Source organism: Hippichthys cyanospilos, chromosome 3 (genome assembly GCF_059441005.1).
Source record: "Hippichthys cyanospilos isolate Australia breed blue-spotted pipefish chromosome 3, RoL_Hcya_1.0, whole genome shotgun sequence".
Lineage (NCBI taxonomy): Eukaryota > Metazoa > Chordata > Actinopteri > Syngnathiformes > Syngnathidae > Hippichthys > Hippichthys cyanospilos.
Window position 1 is genome coordinate 1,041,012 of NC_142371.1, and position 18,522 is coordinate 1,059,533.

The 18,522-nt window shown below is 38.0% G+C and overlaps 1 protein-coding gene across 1 annotated transcript; it reads left to right on the forward strand.

Annotated features, from left to right (window-relative positions):
• Positions 1-3,847: 3,847 nt before the first annotated feature.
• Positions 3,848-17,948, forward strand: LOC148425326 (ATP-dependent translocase ABCB1-like). Its single transcript, XM_088410305.1, has 28 exons — positions 3,848-3,894; positions 3,957-4,069; positions 4,162-4,220; positions 4,313-4,394; positions 4,476-4,759; positions 4,834-5,025; positions 6,240-6,411; positions 6,489-6,613; positions 7,285-7,456; positions 7,538-7,651; positions 8,750-8,860; positions 8,950-9,075; positions 9,190-9,393; positions 9,468-9,638; positions 10,199-10,360; positions 10,435-10,608; positions 10,704-10,850; positions 10,934-11,038; positions 11,170-11,247; positions 12,048-12,131; positions 12,206-12,409; positions 12,533-12,633; positions 12,705-12,845; positions 13,257-13,413; positions 13,501-13,698; positions 15,722-15,928; positions 16,129-16,275; positions 16,356-17,948. The coding sequence occupies exons 3-28, from the start codon at positions 4,171-4,173 to the stop codon at positions 16,560-16,562; spliced, it is 3,915 nt and encodes a 1,304-aa protein (XP_088266431.1). The 5' UTR covers positions 3,848-3,894; positions 3,957-4,069; positions 4,162-4,170; the 3' UTR covers positions 16,563-17,948.
• Positions 17,949-18,522: the final 574 nt, after the last annotated feature.

The following is an 18,522-nucleotide window of genomic DNA, read 5'->3' on the forward strand; positions in this document are numbered from 1 at the left end:
CCATTAATAAGTCATTTCCTTCCACATCATTCCCGCAGTATTTTAGCCAAGGGCTGGCACGCTCCTGGTAGCGTGATAATTGGTTGTGCTATGTTGAACTTTGATACGTGGTCACCATCTGGGTGAAATTTCAGCTCCCTAGTGTCTTCTCTCAGTGATTTCCTGTTGATGTGAAAAACCATAATGTCTGGATAAAAACAGTGGCCAAAGTACCGAACATCGGCTAAAGTAAATTGTTTATTTTCTCTTAACTTGCATATTTATTCATGATCCTGAAACTGTCCAACTGGAATTCAGTGATCGCTGCGGACTGAACATGTCTCTCTTTATTAGAAAATTTATTTATAATTAATATATATATATATATATATATATATATATATATATATATATATATATATATATATATATATATATATATATATATATATATATATATATATATATATATATATATATGAAATTTCTAATACATTAACCCCCCTGAAATGTATTATCACACACTAAATAATGAAATCAGACTTGGTGTCTGTTCTTCCTGTTGCAGTAGGCCAACCCCGATTGTATCTAATTAAGCAGGTTGGAGATGGACTTGGCTGCATAATGTGTGTGCCCAGTTTTGTAGACCTTTTACATCAACCAAATGGTCCGACTCCTTTTTCCGTTACCTAGTAGCAGTGTTTGCAATGCACAAAAACACACTTAACAAAATAAAGTAATCTTATTTTGTGACTGTTGGGCATATTATAATGAAGATGAGCAGTTGTGTCATATTTTTTACATTTTCTTTTTCAAGTTTGGCCAAGCTGAAACTGCAGACAGATGTCCCTTCACTTGTGACTGAAAAGATCTTGCAGAATGTCTTGCTCCATGAAATGTTGCGCCATACATGTATTAATCTTCCACCTACACATGCACACACATAGTTGAACAAATACACTGGAATCTGGCCGTGTTTCTCCCCCCCAGCTGCACTTTTGCCCTTTTAGGGCTGGAAACTTCATGTAACCTAGGGACCTCTGAACCAAATAAAAAGAGAAGGTTCAGAGAGACTGCTTCAGAGCGCAGCCGAATTGTATTTGTACAGTCCTTCTCCGTTCTCCTCGTGCATGAGCAGAAATTAATGCCTTTTCTCCTTCTCTGTTTATAGTTTTTCACAAATGGCTATTAGGTGAACCTGACACTAAGCCAACATGACACCTTCAGAAAAGTTAGCTAATTTCAAAACAATACTATACTAACTAAATGAAGCTTGAAAATCAACTTGTGTTAAGAGACATGACAACATGGTAGATGCAGATGAACTTAGGCGCTGTTATGGTTGCTGCATGATGATAGTTTATGATGGCTACCACTGCCAGTGAGCATGTTTCTCCTTCCACCGCCACGCTTCTGCCAGCCTGCCTGCAGGTGGTGGCGCTCACAACACGCGTCAGGCAAGTGTTAACTACACTCGCGTTGCCTACGTCACAAGCCATGCAGGGCTCGATCCGGAAGTAGTATCAAGTTACAATCCGGGGGAAACACGCCATTTCCGTTTAGGACTTTCAATATCAAGGGACAGGGGGTAAGATCTCTTTTTTCTCTTCCGCTACTCTGAAAACAGATGATTGGATTTAAAAAAAAAAAAAAACACTCAAAATCAAGAATGTTTAATTACTTTGGCTTTTGCATTTGTGAATATATTTTAATTGTCTTATTTGCACATTGACGTTTTGTCCCTCGTCACTTCATTGTGAAGAGCACATTGTAAAGGTTAAATACAGAAATAAGCCTACAAATTTAGATGTGATCATTATTCTATGACTTTCGACTGCAAAGTTTTTTAACGTTATCTCAGCTACTGTCCTCAAACGACTCGAGACGATGAGTAAATAGTGCGACACCTGTTGAAAGAAAAAAGAATCGTCTCAGATTGTATCAATTAGTTAAGAGGTAGCCAAATACAGTACATTGAAGATTAATAATTTAAACGGCACGATGCGGTATTTAATTTCAGCCCCTATATTTTGCCATGAATGGTTCTCGATTCACGACCATGTTTCGTGGGCGTCTTATCCCGAATGTACACGTAAAACTGAACTTATGCTTAACCGTGATTAATGCACGGGAAAAATGGGAAAAAGGGAAAAAGCCTACATACGGGTTTAGGATGCAAATAAATACGAAGCAAGAAAGGCCACCAGAATGATAAGTTTTAAAAGACAAACAACGTGACAAAAAGCATAATTAAATCTATGGTGATGTACAATCAACTTGGCCACTTGAAATTGCTCCTTCATGCCATTATTTAGACACACTATGTTGTTGTAAAGCTAGGACCCACAACAAGAACGGAACACAAATGTACTTTTGTTGATAATAACATGATACAGTATGATCAAATTCATTCAACTGTCATTGACAATTGGAGAATTAACTGAGAGGGTCGGCAGTCAATGGATTAACCTGATGAACTTTCCATCGTCTTTGCATTAAGATCATGAACTATTCACCAACTATTATAAAAGATCCACTGTGTATACCAGCTGACCTTTGGTAAGAGGCGTCTGCATACACCACACTTAAAATATACACAAGGAACTATTGACGCCGTTTTGCAAAAAAAAATAAAAAAATCATCACCTTTGCTGGTACAGAGTTGCGGTATCAAAGTGTTAAAATGGGCACAAATTAAAAGCCCCACCTTTGGCCATCATGTGGCTATTCAGAACTTTACAATGTAAAACAAATTTATGTGCACATGCACATGTCCCTCGTTAGACACCACACACTTCTCCATTTTATCGCTTTTGGTTCATGTTCACCTTTGTCCTTTATCTTGTGTAATCATGGAATTTATTGCTGCTGTTGGCATTATAGCATACGGTGAGAATAAGGATTAAAGTAGCAACTAGCAGGACACGACATGGATGTAGGAATGACATTTTATGTTTTAAATATCAGTAATCACAAAATTAAATAGCATACTTTGGTTCGTGGTGTTTCTCACGTGTTTTTTTTCAACGATTTAAAGCCAAACACTATAATTAATATTAGAAAAAATTCAAAAATGTTGATTAACACCTATAAAAGACTGGGTGTGGAATACTATCAACAACAACAAAAAAGGATTGATTGTCGAAACACATCCACCAAAGTGTAACCATCCTGATGAGGTGTGTTAGTAAACTGTAAATGGGTAGGGAGGCCTTTATAAAAGGTTTCATAATGTTTAACAACATTAACAGTATATTACTTCTTTTTTTACGTGGAGTTTCGAACAAAATAAAAAGACCATCTCTGCGAAGTTACAATACAATACGATACGATACGAGCTACTTTTATTTTTCCTCTCGGGGAAATTTGTCTTGGACTCAGTTACAGTCTATTGTTTTCGAATTAACTTTTACATAACATAAGCTTGCATTTACCTCTTTACTTAGTTTACTGGCTTTAGTGGGTGCTGGATCTGCTTGCCCTGACACAGTTTCCGTTCCTACTGATCACATTTTGCCAACCCATGCTTACTCAAAAGTGCTTTTTCAGCCGTTTTTTTTCAGTCAAATTTGGACAACATTTTTAAAGATTTTAAGGAAAATATGGGTACAGTGCAAAAAGGTGATGTGATTAACATTTATCAGCCCTAGATTTTGTCATTTTGCACCCTGTATTTCACGCATGGCTGTTACACTCTCGTCTCCAGTTGACCGAATGATAAATCAACCTTTTCTAATGATTCTGAATAAACATCCATTCCCATTTGGCACCACAGTCAAAACCACAATTTGTGAAATCAGATGGGGTTGGTTTGTAATGTCCAGAGAGCAGCTGTGTAATGTGGTTATTCTTGTGCACAGTCATTAGAGCCACGTGAGCGGGCTGGAAGAGGACGGAAAAGGAGGCGTGGAAGGGGTGGGTGTCCACTGGCCGAGGTATGAGTCTGTATGTTTGAGGTGGCCGTCTCTGTCAAACAGTAGAGCGCTTACCAAGGGTGTGGAAGGAGGACAACAGCGCAGGAGGAGTGGTGAAAATCTGCGTGTGATCACCAAGTCTGTCAAACATCGAAGCCCTGTGTGGAAGGACAACGGTGATGTTTACACTTCTCACTGGGTCATGGCTTTGGGACAGACAAATTTTGTGGGCAGCAAAATCAAACTGTACACTGTCTTTCTCTGACAGGAGCCAGACATGGCTGAAAAGGATAAGTTGGAGAAGAACCTAAAAGATGTTTATTTAAGGTAACATTTTGTGACTTCCTGGTGGAGATAATTGAGGTTGTATTTCAAACCATTTGAGAGAAATTAGGTTGACGGTTTAATATTTAACCTAGTGATCACAAAGATGAGGCGGGCAAAAGTAAAAAGAAGAAAGAAAAAAAAGAAAAGTTACCCATGGTTGGTGCCATTGAATTGGTAAGTTCTCTGCCTTTTATTTACCGTAACCTCCTGTCCATTATGCTCTCTGTCTTCTAAGAGCGTTTTTTTCCTGTATAGTTCAGGTTTGCGGATTCCAAAGACATTGCACTGCTGTTTTTTGGGACCTTGATGTCAATGATCCACGGGGTTGTGCTGCCTCTCATGTTGGTCATATTTGGAGATATGACGGACAGCCTTGTTTCGAATGCTGCATTAGATTATCTCAACATCAGCAACCCCAGTGAGTTCACAAACAGTCATAGTTACCTGGCTGTAACTGAAGACTATTTCAACACTTTTGTCTATTATTTTTCTTCAGATTTCACTTTTCCAAACAACACCCTACAAGAAGAAATGACCGGGTAAGAGTACGATGACGCTTCATAATATTCACATGATAGTGTTCGATTTTTCATGTCTTTTTGTTTCATTCCAGTTTTGCCATCTACTACTCCATCCTAGGAGCCATTGTGCTGGTGGCTGCCTACATGCAGGTTGCTTTCTTTACGCTGTCAGCCGGACGACAGGTCAAGCGCATCCGGAAGTTTTTTTTCCACAGTATCATGCGACAGGACATCGGCTGGTTTGATGTCAATGAAACGGGAGAGCTCAACACTCGGCTTACAGAGTTAGTGACGTGCACTTTGCCTCTTTAATTAGACATTAATAATGACAATGAATATTTTAAAGTGTCAACCAAAGATGACTGGTGACAGGCTTTGTAAGGGGCTACTGTTTTGGGTAGCAACTTTTCATATAAGTTTAACAGTGAACTCAAGTAGGCCAGTGAGTAATGATTATTTTAATTAGACTTTGTGTAGACTATCAGAATTTTGGGGGCTGACTACGATCGCCGATTAGTGAGTTACCTGATCACAGATCGGAAAAAAAGATGGGGCGGTATGTCTATTTCAACAACTTGTTTATTGATGCATTTAAACAGGTATGTTGTTTAGAGAGTATCAACCGAAAGTTATAGAATATGAATAAATAAAAGGCTCACTCAGGTCACACTCAGGCTCACTGTAAAAAATATTGTACTGTATTGCAATTAAATTACATGACGGAACTAGGAATTACTGCACATAAAAATGAATGCTAAATGAAATCATTCCTAATACTCTCTAAAATGAATAGTTATTCAAGTGCAAATAAAAGGTGGAGCATTTCTGCAATATATTATTGCAGAACCCATCAATGACATCACTGACTACTCAGCAATATATGGCTTTACAGCTGAGTGTCGATCATGCATATAATGGCAACGATAATTCGATTGAGCTCAGTGTGTAGTCTAATTGTAATAATTGATTAATCTGTTACTTATATTGTCAATTAATTGAGCTCAGTGTGTAGTCTAATTGTAATAATTGATTAATCTGTTACTTATATTGTCAATTAATCGATTTAACATGTAAAAAAAATGGATGAATACCCATCCCTTCATTTAAAAACAGGACTTTTTTTTTTTAATTGGCACTGAAGAAATTCTTTTTTAGCTGTTGATTTGGTTTACAACAGAAACTGCAAAGTAAAAGCAGAGGTTTGCAAATGTCCTATTTTGATTGAACATAACAATAAACAGAAGCTGAAATTCTAACCACATGGACCATATTTGTTCCCTAAGCGTTTACAAATAATAATCTATTATTTTGGTAATCCATTAGTTGTTGCACCTCTAAACTCAAGTGTAACCAATTGTGTCTATCAACATAATTATGGTAATACTGTTTCTTTTGATGATTAGAAAGGTCTTGACAATGCTGTGGCAGAAAAGAATTTTGCCTACTAACGGTTAGAGCGCTCAAGATAATTGATTGACATTTGTATTTTTACCAACAGCGACGTCTATAAGATCCAAGAGGGTATTGGGGACAAGGTGGCCATGTTGATCCAGTCCTGTGCCACCTTCATCACATCCGTCATCATCGGTTTAAGCAAAGGATGGAAGCTCACTCTCGTCATCCTGGCCATCAGCCCTTTGTTAGGTGTCATGGCTGGAATTTTCAGTAAGGTAAGCTTGTCTCTTAACTGCCACAATGAAAGCAAGCCTGTCCTTACTAAGCTCATACCTTTGGGCCTCTTGCCTAGGTGCTGGCATCATTCACTTCTAGAGAGCAGACTGCTTATGCCAAAGCGGGTGCTGTGGCAGAGGAGGTGCTGTCTGCCATCAGGACTGTGTTTGCCTTCAGTGGTCAGCAGAAAGAGATCCAGAGGTTTGTGCTATCATAAATCCTCATAAAATACCATATTTGAAGAGCTGTGTATTAGATTGTTTTATTACCACCGGTTCTACTGTACGTAGGTCACGTAGACCTCTGCGGTTCATGCTATATAGGAGTTTCTAATGTTCATTCCTACATCATGCAATCAATGTTGAAGGAAGGCTCAGTAATAGGCAGCATTTATCTCAGTCTCGCATAAACGCTAAGGAAGCTAGAGAGCAGCCGGATTACTTTTCAGAGGCAGTTCAATTGACGTAAATGACTCTTGCACACTTTCAGGCTGACATTCTGATACGGTTGCTGTTCTTACTCATCACTTTTTAACAAAACAGTTTGACTCAAATGTGTGTTCTGTTGGTGGGATGCCGCTTTGTCTGATGACCTAAATATGCAGGTAGAGATTTGTGTAAAATCTCAGTTTTAATTTCGTGAGTTAATATAATATTGACTACAGTATTAAAAATAAATAAATTGTGGTCATTCTCTGTTCATTAGAGTTGTGTTATTTGAATTTCTGTGTTTATATTTCATTTTTTTCCCCAGATAAGACAAAGACTGTTGCAAATTTGTGTGTTGTCCTATCTCTGAAGATGGATCGCCTTTAAACCTGTAAACCAGATAGTGAATTTCCATATTCGTTTTGTTTATGCGCTGTCTTACAGGTATCATAAGAACTTGGAGGATGCCAAAAACGTAGGAATAAAAAAGGCAATAAGTTCCAACATTGCCATGGGCGTCACCTTCTTATTGATCTATCTGTCTTATGCTCTGGCCTTCTGGTACGGAAGCACGCTCATTTTGAGTAAAGAGTACTCCATCGGGATTGTACTGACAGTAAGGAGAAGACCTTAAATGTCAAACCGACGATCCATTTAATCAAAGTCAGAAGCTAACAGAGAATATTTCTATCTCCAGGTTTTATTTGCCGTGCTCATTGGAGCGTTTGCCTTGGGGCAGACCTCACCTAACGTCCAGTCCTTTTCCAGTGCCCGAGGAGCTGCACATAAAGTTTATAGCATTATTGACAATGTAAGGAAATCTGCATTTTCTCCTTTCCTTGACATGTACAGAAACCTGTCCTGTCAGGCTGCTGTCGGTTTATATTAGTGTATGTGCACTCCAGGATACAGCTTAGATACAGCCGTCAACCTGGAGATTCGAATGACAGGTTGGAATTTGCTCTCATTGGAGCACACACTGTTTGACGGCAATTCTTTTGTGATCTACAATACTAAACCGACTTCTCGTCGGACTCCAAAATATAGTATCCACTAGGGCTGGACAATAAATCGAATTAATTAGATTAATTTGACATTTTAAAAAAGAGCTCAATCGGGAAATCGAGGTTTTGAGCAAGCGGTTCGAAGTATGTCTTGGGACCATGTTGTCAGCATCCGAAGTATCCACACAAAGACAGATGAAACAGTGTTTCGTTCACCTTGTCAACTGCTTATGATGTTCTTGTTTGCTAACAGGAAAGGCAGACATTTGTTTGTATAATTTGCTCGTGCTAAAGCTGAAGGCAGGTTAGTCGCTTTCTGGACTCACAATTTGATCAACCAAAAAAGGAATAGTTCAACACTCTTAGGACTGCCTCTCATTTGAATAAAATGTCATGCTGACATGAGCTTATGAATGAAATAAATGACGACAGAGTGTTTTTAATTTTTTTTTATGTATTTTTAATTTTTGAATCGTTTTTTTAAATGATTCTTCTATTTTAATTTTTTGTAGATTTTTTGCATTGAATTTTACACTTATTTAATGTAGGTTTTTAAAAATTGTAATCTATTTGTATTTATTTGTATTAATTTTATACTCACTTTAATTCTTTTTTTTTTAATTTTGGAAGTAGAAATAGCTTGGTACCAGCCCACTATGTTTTCTTAAATCCATGCTTAGAAACTTAAAACAACCTCAGACAACAATGAAACTTGTTTATGTGACCGTATCCTGAGCAAATCCGCTCGGTGCATAAACAAACAAGCTTTGTTCAAAACTCTGTGCACCCTGCAGAGCAGACGGTCTTCCTCAAATTGTCCATTTAGCCTTTGATAAGCCACAGGTCATGATCATACATCCAACCACCACTGCGCCCAAATCTAAATGTTTCATTTTACTTTACAGATACCAAGCATCGACAGCTTTTCAGAAAGCGGCTTTAAGCCTGACTCGATCAGTGGAAACATAGAATTCAAGAACATTCAATTTAACTACCCGTCAAGGCCAGATGTCAAAGTAAGCTACCACTACATACTGTTTAACTTCGTAGCAGATACACCCAGCTATGTATTCAGACTATTTTCCATAACGATCATCACTTGAAGGTATTAAACAACATGTCCCTGAGTGTAAAGAGTGGACAGACAATGGCTTTAGTTGGAAGCAGCGGCTGTGGGAAAAGCACCACCATCCAGCTGTTGCAAAGGTTCTATGATCCACAGGGGGGATCGGTACGTGCATTTGGAAACACTCGCACTCAAAACATTGACTAAACGCAATACTGCTGAATCACCAAAGCATCCACTCTAGAACACTGAAGAGTCCATTTTTTTCCCTCTTTGTAGGTGTCTATTGATGGTCACGACATCCGTTCTCTCAATATTAAACACTTGCGAAAAATGATTGGCGTGGTGAGTCAAGAGCCGGTCCTTTTTGCCACCACCATAGCCGAGAACATCCGATATGGCCGAACAGATGTGACGCAGCAGGAGATTGAGCAAGCCGCCAAGGAGGCCAATGCTTACGACTTCATCATGAACCTTCCCGATGTATGACTATATTCATGACTTCACCTTGAAAATGGATTTGCTTTTGCCAATGATGCCATTTTGTTGCTGAGCAGAAGTTTGAGACGCTGGTTGGGGACAGAGGAACTCAGATGAGTGGAGGACAAAAGCAAAGGATCGCAATTGCCCGGGCGCTAGTCCGTAACCCCAAAATCCTTCTGCTGGACGAAGCCACGTCTGCTCTTGATGCTGAGAGTGAGACAATTGTGCAGGCGGCACTCGACAAGGTACAAACTCACACACTGGAGCATTGCTTCTCGATGACACTTTTTCAAATCTTTGGGTTTCATTGACCAGTGTCAATGTAAACAACCATCGTGTAAACTGAACCAAAGAGAGCTCAGATGCTTGTTGTTAAGGCAACCGGAAAGGTCCAAAGCAACCTTAAAAGACTGGATAGACGGATTAAATTAAGATGCCCTTTGTCACTAATTTATGGACAGATTTCCTCAGCGTGGTATGGTGGCCAGAGAATCTCATCTTTACAGATGACACGAACTGTGAGCTGCAAGAATAAGTTACTAGAAAAGGACTGAAATTTCCCTTCAGGTCAGGAGTGAAGCCCTATCTCGTAGGTAGATTTTTTTGAAGTATCTCAGGGTCTTTTCACAAACGTATAATGAAGTTCAAGATCAATTAGAGACCCCAACTCACCCTTAACTTATTCAATCCCAAAGATATTTGAACATTTTATTCAAGAGTCCAGACATTTAACATGAGTTGAAGTGTTACGCTGTTACCATACATAAACTTCTCTCAAGATCAAACCTTGCGATTATTTCTGCAGGTTAGACTGGGTCGCACCACCTTAATTGTGGCCCATCGCCTCTCAACCATTAGAAACGCCGATATCATCGCTGGCTTCCAAAATGGAACGATTGTTGAAATTGGGACTCATAGCCAACTGATGGAAAAACAAGGCGTATACCATACTCTAGTCACTATGCAGGTAACACTAACACTAAAGTAGGGGAGGGGGTGGATCTCTATGATCAGAACAATCAGTTTTTCTATTTCTTGCAGACATTTCATCAAACTAATAATGAGGATGAGGGTGAAGAGCAAGTTGAAAAAAGCCCACTTGTCAAAAGCATTTCTGAGTCCCCTCCACTAAGAAGGAGGTCTACAAAAAGTTCTTCATTTGTTCGTTCAGAAGGAAAAAAAGAAGAGAAAAATGATAAAGATACAAATGAAGAGGTAAGATTGATCATGATCATGATTTTTTTGGGGTTTTTTTTTTTTGGTCAAGAAAAGGAAGACATAATACAGCTCTTTTTCCTTATTTACCGCAGGATGAAAACGTTCCTCCCGTGTCGTTTCTCAAAGTGTTTCGCTTCAACCTTTCTGAGTGGCCCTATATTCTCGTCGGAACAATCTGTGCTGCGATTAATGGTGCAATGCAGCCTCTGTTTGCTGTCATTTTCTCTAAGATTATCACTGTAAGACTTTTTTTTTCCACATCTTATTTTTTCACTTTAAAATGGGGGTTTTCCAACATTGTTCTCTGTTTTATAACTTTCAGGTATTTGCTGAGCCCGATGAAAAAATTGTTCAACAGAAATCTGTATTCTTCTCCCTTATGTTTGCCGTTATTGGCGCCGTATCTTTTTTCACCATGTTTTTCCAGGTGCGCATCATGTTTTTCAGCGTATGTAGGAAAATTATTTTGAGTCATGAGACTAGAATATTATTCAATTCAATGTCCTCAATCACCTTCAATTAGTATGATAGTCAATTCACCTGATTATTTTGTGACAGGGTTTCTGTTTTGGTAAGTCCGGAGAGCTCCTGACTATGAAACTGAGACTTGCAGCTTTCAAGGCCATGATGAGGCAGGTAAATGGAACAATTCATTATTGTTCAAGATTTTGTTACAATTCCGACTACATTAGACATCTTCAGTGCTTGATCGCTACAGAACAGGTTACCATTTAACTCATTCGATCTCAATCAAGTATTTATACATCTTTACATAGGCCAAGCATTCCATTCCAGATACTCTCGTTGTCTGTATTAACATTTTTTTTAATATAGTGGTGAATGAATGTCTGAATAATCTAGCATTAAATGAATTCATGACTAATATGTAGGTATACAAAAAACTGTGGAAACGCTTATCATTTCAAATAAAAAAAACTGAGTAACATGGTTATAGCACGCATTTTGTTTCTATATGAACAGAGACACATGTCATTTCCTTAAACATGAAATTCTCAACACTGTTGACTTCTCGTGGACCACTTGATTGCACCATAAAGCAGTATGAAACATCAAATCATGTGTAAACCAATTGGCTGTAAAGCTTCTTTGTCTCATGAAGCTTCATTTGGCCATCGCTAGCATACAGGCTGAGGACACAAATACAGGAAAGCTAGGCTTAAACAGGAACAATTCAGGTCCAAACCACAGTTCACAGAGATAAAACAAGCATGCAGAAGTGGTAAAATCCCACCTGCATTTCTAATAGTGATTTTGAAAGTTATCAGAAGAAAAGTCACATTAAAATCTTGAGCCCAGTTTGATACTTTGTCGGCTCCAAAAAGTAAACCTCTATGACAAATTTAGAAAGAAAAGAATGAGCTGTCAGTTTTTCTAAAAACATTCATTTCATTTAAACAGATTTTTGTTTTTTTTAGGACCTAGGTTGGTTTGATGACCACAAAAACAGTGTTGGCGCACTCACAACAAGGCTGGCCACAGATGCCGCTCAAGTACAAGGGGTAAGGCATTCTACTATGGACACATACCTGCTATCATTTTCCCGTATTTGTCATCACTTTTCCACTTTACTTAGGCTACAGGAGTACGTCTTGCTACTCTGGTCCAGAATGTGGCCAATATGGGAACCGGGCTGATTCTAGCCTTTGTGTATGGCTGGGAGCTGACCTTGCTCATACTGTCAGTGGTTCCCGTCATTGCAGTGGCGGGAACCGTGCAGATGCAGTTGCTAGCTGGCCAAGCTGCTCAGGACAAGAAGGAGCTGGAGAAGGCTGGAAAGGTAAACGTTTGATATGATTACGGCTTTTGTCCCACCCAACACTAAATCAGCTGGAGTTCTTTTTAGATGTGAGCTATTCATGCATATGAATTCTATTTTTCCTTTTTTATGCCGTCCTCTCAGATTGCCACAGAAGCCATCGAGAACATTCGTACTGTTGCATCGCTGACCAGAGAACCCAAATTTGAGTCTCTCTATCACGAAAACCTCATCGTTCCATACAGGTACAAAAGACTTTTTTTAAAGTGTAATTTATAGATATTGGGCTAATTAATTTGTGTTTCCCTAATTGCAGGAACTCCCAGAAAAAGGCCCATGTGTATGGTTTTACATTTGCATTTTCTCAGGCTATGATTTACTTTGCTTACGCGGGATGTTTCCGTTTTGGAGCTTGGCTCATTGACCAAAAACGAATGGATGCTGAAGGAGTATTCCTGTGAGTGTCTTTTTTGCACCATAGATAAGTTCAACATTCACATGTTTTGTACTTTGACATAAGATAAAGTAGAAAAAAAATCCAGTGGATAATTATATGTGGTCTATATACTTAAATCATTGACCACGAGTTGAAAGCACGTGTAGGGCAATTGTGTATGTAATCACGTTCCAAAATACTGTATTGGCTTTATGGTCACATGCAAGAAGTGTGCACGTGGGAGGAGCTCCTCCTTCCATATTACAACTTTCACACAGAATTCAAAGTTCATCACGTTGAGCTTCGACAGTAGCTAAAAAAATGAAGTATTTAATGATCTTAAATGAAATGAAAAAATTCTGCCTGAAAAAAAATATTCAACCGCAGCTTCTCACAATAAATTAACTCCTATCAAAATATTCTCTTGCCCAGAGTTATTTCAGCAGTTCTGTATGGCGCCATGGCTCTCGGAGAAGCCAATTCCTTCACTCCAAACTACGCAAAGGCCAAAATGTCCGCCGCGCATCTTGTTAAACTTTTGAACACAGAGCCTGCTATTGATAATCTGTCAGACAATGGAGAGTCACTGGTATGCAACACAAAGTCTTACATATTTGCTATTTTTAACGTTAATGAATAATCCTTTTCCTCTCTGTCTTTGTCCTTACATTTGCAGGACAAATTTGAAGGCAATGTTCGCTTTGAGGATGTTAAATTTAACTACCCGTCCCGTCCTGATGTCCCCATCCTGCGAGGGCTGAATCTGAAAGTGAGCAAGGGAGAGACGCTGGCCCTGGTAGGAAGCAGCGGCTGTGGAAAAAGCACCACTATTCAACTTCTGGAGAGGTTCTACGACGCCACACAAGGGAACGTGGTAAGAAATAGGGCTATTTTTCATTTTTATCCATTTTAATTGAAGAAACAAACAAAATCCTGCACTAGAATTTTGCACCACATGATATCCTGCACTACATTATGAGCACCATTGTCTCTGTTTGTTGTTTATTGCTATTTATTTATTTTTTTATTGCTATTTATTTATTGCTCGATTATGAAATGTAGTCTGCTGCTTGGGAAATGAACAGAATAAGAATTTCATTGTGTGGTACAACTATACATATGACAATAAATCTCTTGAATCTTGAAAGAAACCCAGCAAACATTTATTTAATTAAATACTTAAATAAATACATTTATTAAAATTAAATACTGTGGAAAATATTCCGGCAAAAATAATAAAGACCGAAATCCGGTTTAATGTAAACTTAACATTAATGGCAGGTGAATCAATCTGATAACTATATGATTATAGTACAATTGATAGCTCTCAAAATACATTCTTCTTCTTGGTCTTGACTGAAAATGATATCACCAGTGCTCAAAGCCTGTTTAACAGCCAATCATGGCTCACCAGTTGGTCATGTGACATTCATAAGCTGAACCATGATTGATTGGTTGTTACCTGAGCTTTCAGCACGTGATTTCATGTTTGAGTCGACTGCAAGTGAAAAAAAGTTGTAAAAAAAAAAAGTACCCAGTATTAATTGAACATAAAAAATAATTTAGTTATCAAATTAACACATTCAATCCAAAGATGTACATTTCCCAAGTATGTTTTTTTAATATAATTTGCTTGAATATGATGAGCTCATCAGCAAGCGTTGTGCAAGCTTGATAACGATGCTTATTATTTGAATCAGGTGTGTTGAAAATGATCAAAAATTGAAGAACTGGAGTTCTCTAAACGTTATAGAAAAAATATGAACTTTTTAAAGCTAAAAATGGCTCTGAATAAGCAAACCATCCCTTTAAATGGCATAATCAAATAGTTAGTAGCTATTGTAAACGTGTCATGTAAAGGACCCATCCAATTTTCTGCCATTTTTGCAAACTCTCAATCACAATTCAGCTCATTTTCAAAATTTTAATTTTTAAAATGAATCAAATTTATTTGATTTGTTGCCCAGGAAGAAATACTCTCTCAATTAAATCCTGCCTCACTTATGGTTGGGGTTTTGTAGCTGTAGCTGTAGTTCCTCTGCCAAGACCTTGGACCATAATATTTACTTAAATTTTGTTTCTGGGTTCATCCTGATAGAATTACTGCTGCTGCTGAGAGACAAAACACTGCACATACCACTTGCTCGCGCCTTCTTAATTTCAAGGCCTTCATGGGAACAAAATTTCAGTGCTCAGATTTGCCTAACAACACTTTACAAAACTGAACATGCCCAGAGAATTTGGGTCTGGCTTGCAAGTTGTTATTGGCATTTGAACCAAACAATTGGCCTTATATGAGAATAAAATTTGCGATAGTTTCTAGTTACTTAATAGTTTAGTGTGGTTAAATTTTAATTTACTGGTGATTAGTGTCTATTCATCAAATATCCCCAATCCAATTACAAATGATGTCCACATTACTTCAGCCTTTTATGAGCGACATAACTTTAAACTCTGTTTTTGACATGAGGGCAATTCCCTGCCAAATCACCTAAAAATAAAAAAAAATCTGAACATTTGAACCACGCCAAGTTTGATTTCGATGAAAGTGGTGTTCTTGTTGGTGGTAGGAACACTAAAGCAAAATATTTTAGGTAAATCGGAGCAGTGGTTTGGGAGCTATGGCCGAATTTTTTACATGTTTGTTTTTGCAAAAAGTGGCATGGCCGCCTGCCTTCAAACCATTATAAGATATCATTATGTATCTTTGGAAGATTTGGTGCATATTTTAGTACCTAGACCTTTTGATAAATAATTTGACTTGCAATTTATCAACGTGATCCTATCAACAAACAAAGTTTCATCAAAATCTAAACCACCTTGGTTAAACTCATCAGGTGATTTGCCCCCTCAATCGTTTGATCCACATCTTTTGTTTTGTTTGTTTTTTCTTCCAGGTGATTGATTCCAAGAGTGTGAAGGAGCTGAACATTCATTGGCTGAGGTCTCAGATAGGCATCGTGTCCCAGGAGCCTGTGCTGTTTGACTGCAGCTTGGCCGAAAACATCGCCTACGGAGACAACAGTCGCACTGTGACTATGGCGGAAATTAAAGCAGCTGCTGAGGCCGCCAACATTCACAGCTTCATAGAAAAATTGCCAAAGGTAAAAACACCCATCGAAACCCATACTGTCATATTGTCCTCATTTAACCATTCAGACAGTTCTATTAGATTTCGCCACAGTTTTCAGAAAATACAACCAAGTATTTTTCTCAAGCCAATGCCTTGAAGTTATCATAGAAGGCAATTTTTGTCCCATTGTCACGTCGTATGCACTGACTTTGACTTTGTTTCCTGGAGCAGAAGTATGACACTCAGGCAGGCGACAAGGGGACCCAACTGTCAGGTGGTCAAAAGCAACGAATAGCCATAGCCCGAGCCATCCTCCGTAACCCCAAACTCCTGCTTCTGGATGAGGCCACGTCTGCGCTCGACACTGAGAGCGAAAAGGTGCGCGATTACTCCATATATGGCTGTCTGGTCTTGCGTGAATCCATTTTGATTTTTAGCGTAAACTGTGTTTGATCCAGGTGGTGCAAGAGGCATTGGACAAAGCTAGCCAGGGCAGGACATGTATCGTCGTAGCCCACCGTTTGTCCACCATCCAAAACGCAGACCGCATCGCTGTCTTTCAGGGAGGTGTGGTGGTTGAACAAGGGACACACCAGCAGCTGCTAGCCAAAAAGGGTGTCTATCACATGCTGGTCACCACTCAGATGGGCCATGGGAGGGAATGAGTAAATCACTAATTTTACTAATAGAAATGTGGTATTCTGTTAGTAAAATTATGAGTGATTTAGATGTACTACCTCAGTATTGGCATGAGTGCTGACTGAGTTCTTTGACTCACACTCATTTATTCTGAACACAAGTTGCCTAAATTTCTTTCAACTTATTTACAAATATATCAATATCAAATATTAGGTTGTTGGAATAGTCCTCCAAAAAAGAATGTATGATTTTTTTTTTTTTTTTTTTTTTTTTACCCTTTATCTTTTGAAATGCTGCACTGCCAGTCTCATTTGTATTTTGTTTGTGTTGTGAGCACCAAGCACTTGAGATAACTAACATTAACAAGACACTGTATTACATCTGTCACTGGAAACATGCTACTGTAATAGATGAGACAAAATATATATGGGTCATTCCATGCCAAAACACCCCAAAAAATATGAGGTTTTTAACAGAACCGATTTTAATTTGAATAAACTATGTGTACCTGTATGATAGTGATGATGCAACACTAAATGCCAAATTTGAGTTTTTTTGGCAAAAAGGGACATGACTACTTTCCTTTGAAACCTTATATCTCAGGAACTACTGGGCCATGGTCACAAAACAGGTATCACCGTAAAGGAACTGCAACGGCAGACCGTAGATTCAAAACTGCTTCTCTGACTGAACTAAACTTTTAGATTTAGTGTTGCACCATCCTAATAAGAACACCAACTTTCATTAAAATCAAAATCGGCTTCGCTAAATCCACCAGGTAATTTGGTTTGGAATTGCCCATGATTTGAATGTAGTATTTTTTTAAGATTGATAAAAAGCTTTACTGAATGTAAAATGTGAGACAAAAATTAACGTCTTTGTTAATGAGGAATGTAATTGAAATATGTGTGATTATTTTTTTATGTTTTTAATTGAGTTCACACTTGTGCTTGATTCAAGCAGGTTTTGGAGAAAATAAAACTTTGAGTTGTCATTATGTTTCGTGCAGAGTAGGGAATGTAACTAAAGTAAGAGTTGAATTCATATTACAGGATAAGTCATTCAATACATGTGGGTTGTGTTGGATTTTCACGACTAGCTACAAGAGGCACCAGAGTCAATATATCAGGATATGCAGTTCTATAGGCAGAAGTTAACCACTTTTACACAGTGATATATCAGCAACTACAGGTTGAGTTTTCCATTTCAAAGACTTTTAAAACCTGTCCTAAAATTTATTTTTGTGGCTTCCAAATAGGTATTAAACTTTGCACTTATGTTTTATTGTTTTTATTTTGTTTTATTGTTTTATATTTTATGCTAGAGCATTTTTGTATATCTGTGTACAGCACTTTGTTCTAGTAGTGATTGTTTTTTATTTGCTTTATAAATAAAAATGGACTCACCTGAAATGACTCACATTCACAAACAAATGTCTACATAATTGTGGATTTGTACTGCCTTCAAACAGGCCAAATGGTTATAAAATAGAATTCTTACATTTATTTAATTTTGTAAAAATATGTACCGGTAACCTTTTTTTCTAGATTTTGGACATATGTGAGAAAGGGTGGGTTACAGATCGTTTTCTAACCTGTTTGAACACTATTAATTAAATACAGTAAACAGTCACAATGCATTTCACCGATTAGTATCCACAATACGTGGGGAAATATTGAAGTCCAAGAAAAAAATCTTACCCAGTCTGTGATGTCATGTAAGTGCCCGTTTATATTACAACTTCAGTCAACCATCAACCTCTTTGGCCTTTTTCTTAGCTCATATTCATTTGCATCGCAGGAATTGTCTGACAAGGAGAAGTTAGATATTATTATTGTTTAGTATTATCATTATTATTTAATACACTTCGTTAAGAATGAGCTTTTGCAATAACCACATACAGTACTACACCGGTGCTTCTCAATTACATTATGCCAACATAGTAAGGTGAAGAAAGTCGAGACTTCTAGGAAGTAACAGTAAAAT

Bases quoted from the DNA above. Each gene is read 5' to 3' on its own strand.
- LOC148425326 (XM_088410305.1), top strand. From the start codon at position 4,171: ATGGCTGAAAAGGATAAGTTGGAGAAGAACCTAAAAGATGTTTATTTA. The intron at 11,039-11,169 runs GTGCGCATCATG...ATTTTGTGACAG, and splicing joins TTTTCACCATGTTTTTCCAG to GGTTTCTGTTTTGGTAAGTC. The intron at 12,132-12,205 runs GTAAGGCATTCT...CACTTTACTTAG, and splicing joins ATGCCGCTCAAGTACAAGGG to GCTACAGGAGTACGTCTTGC.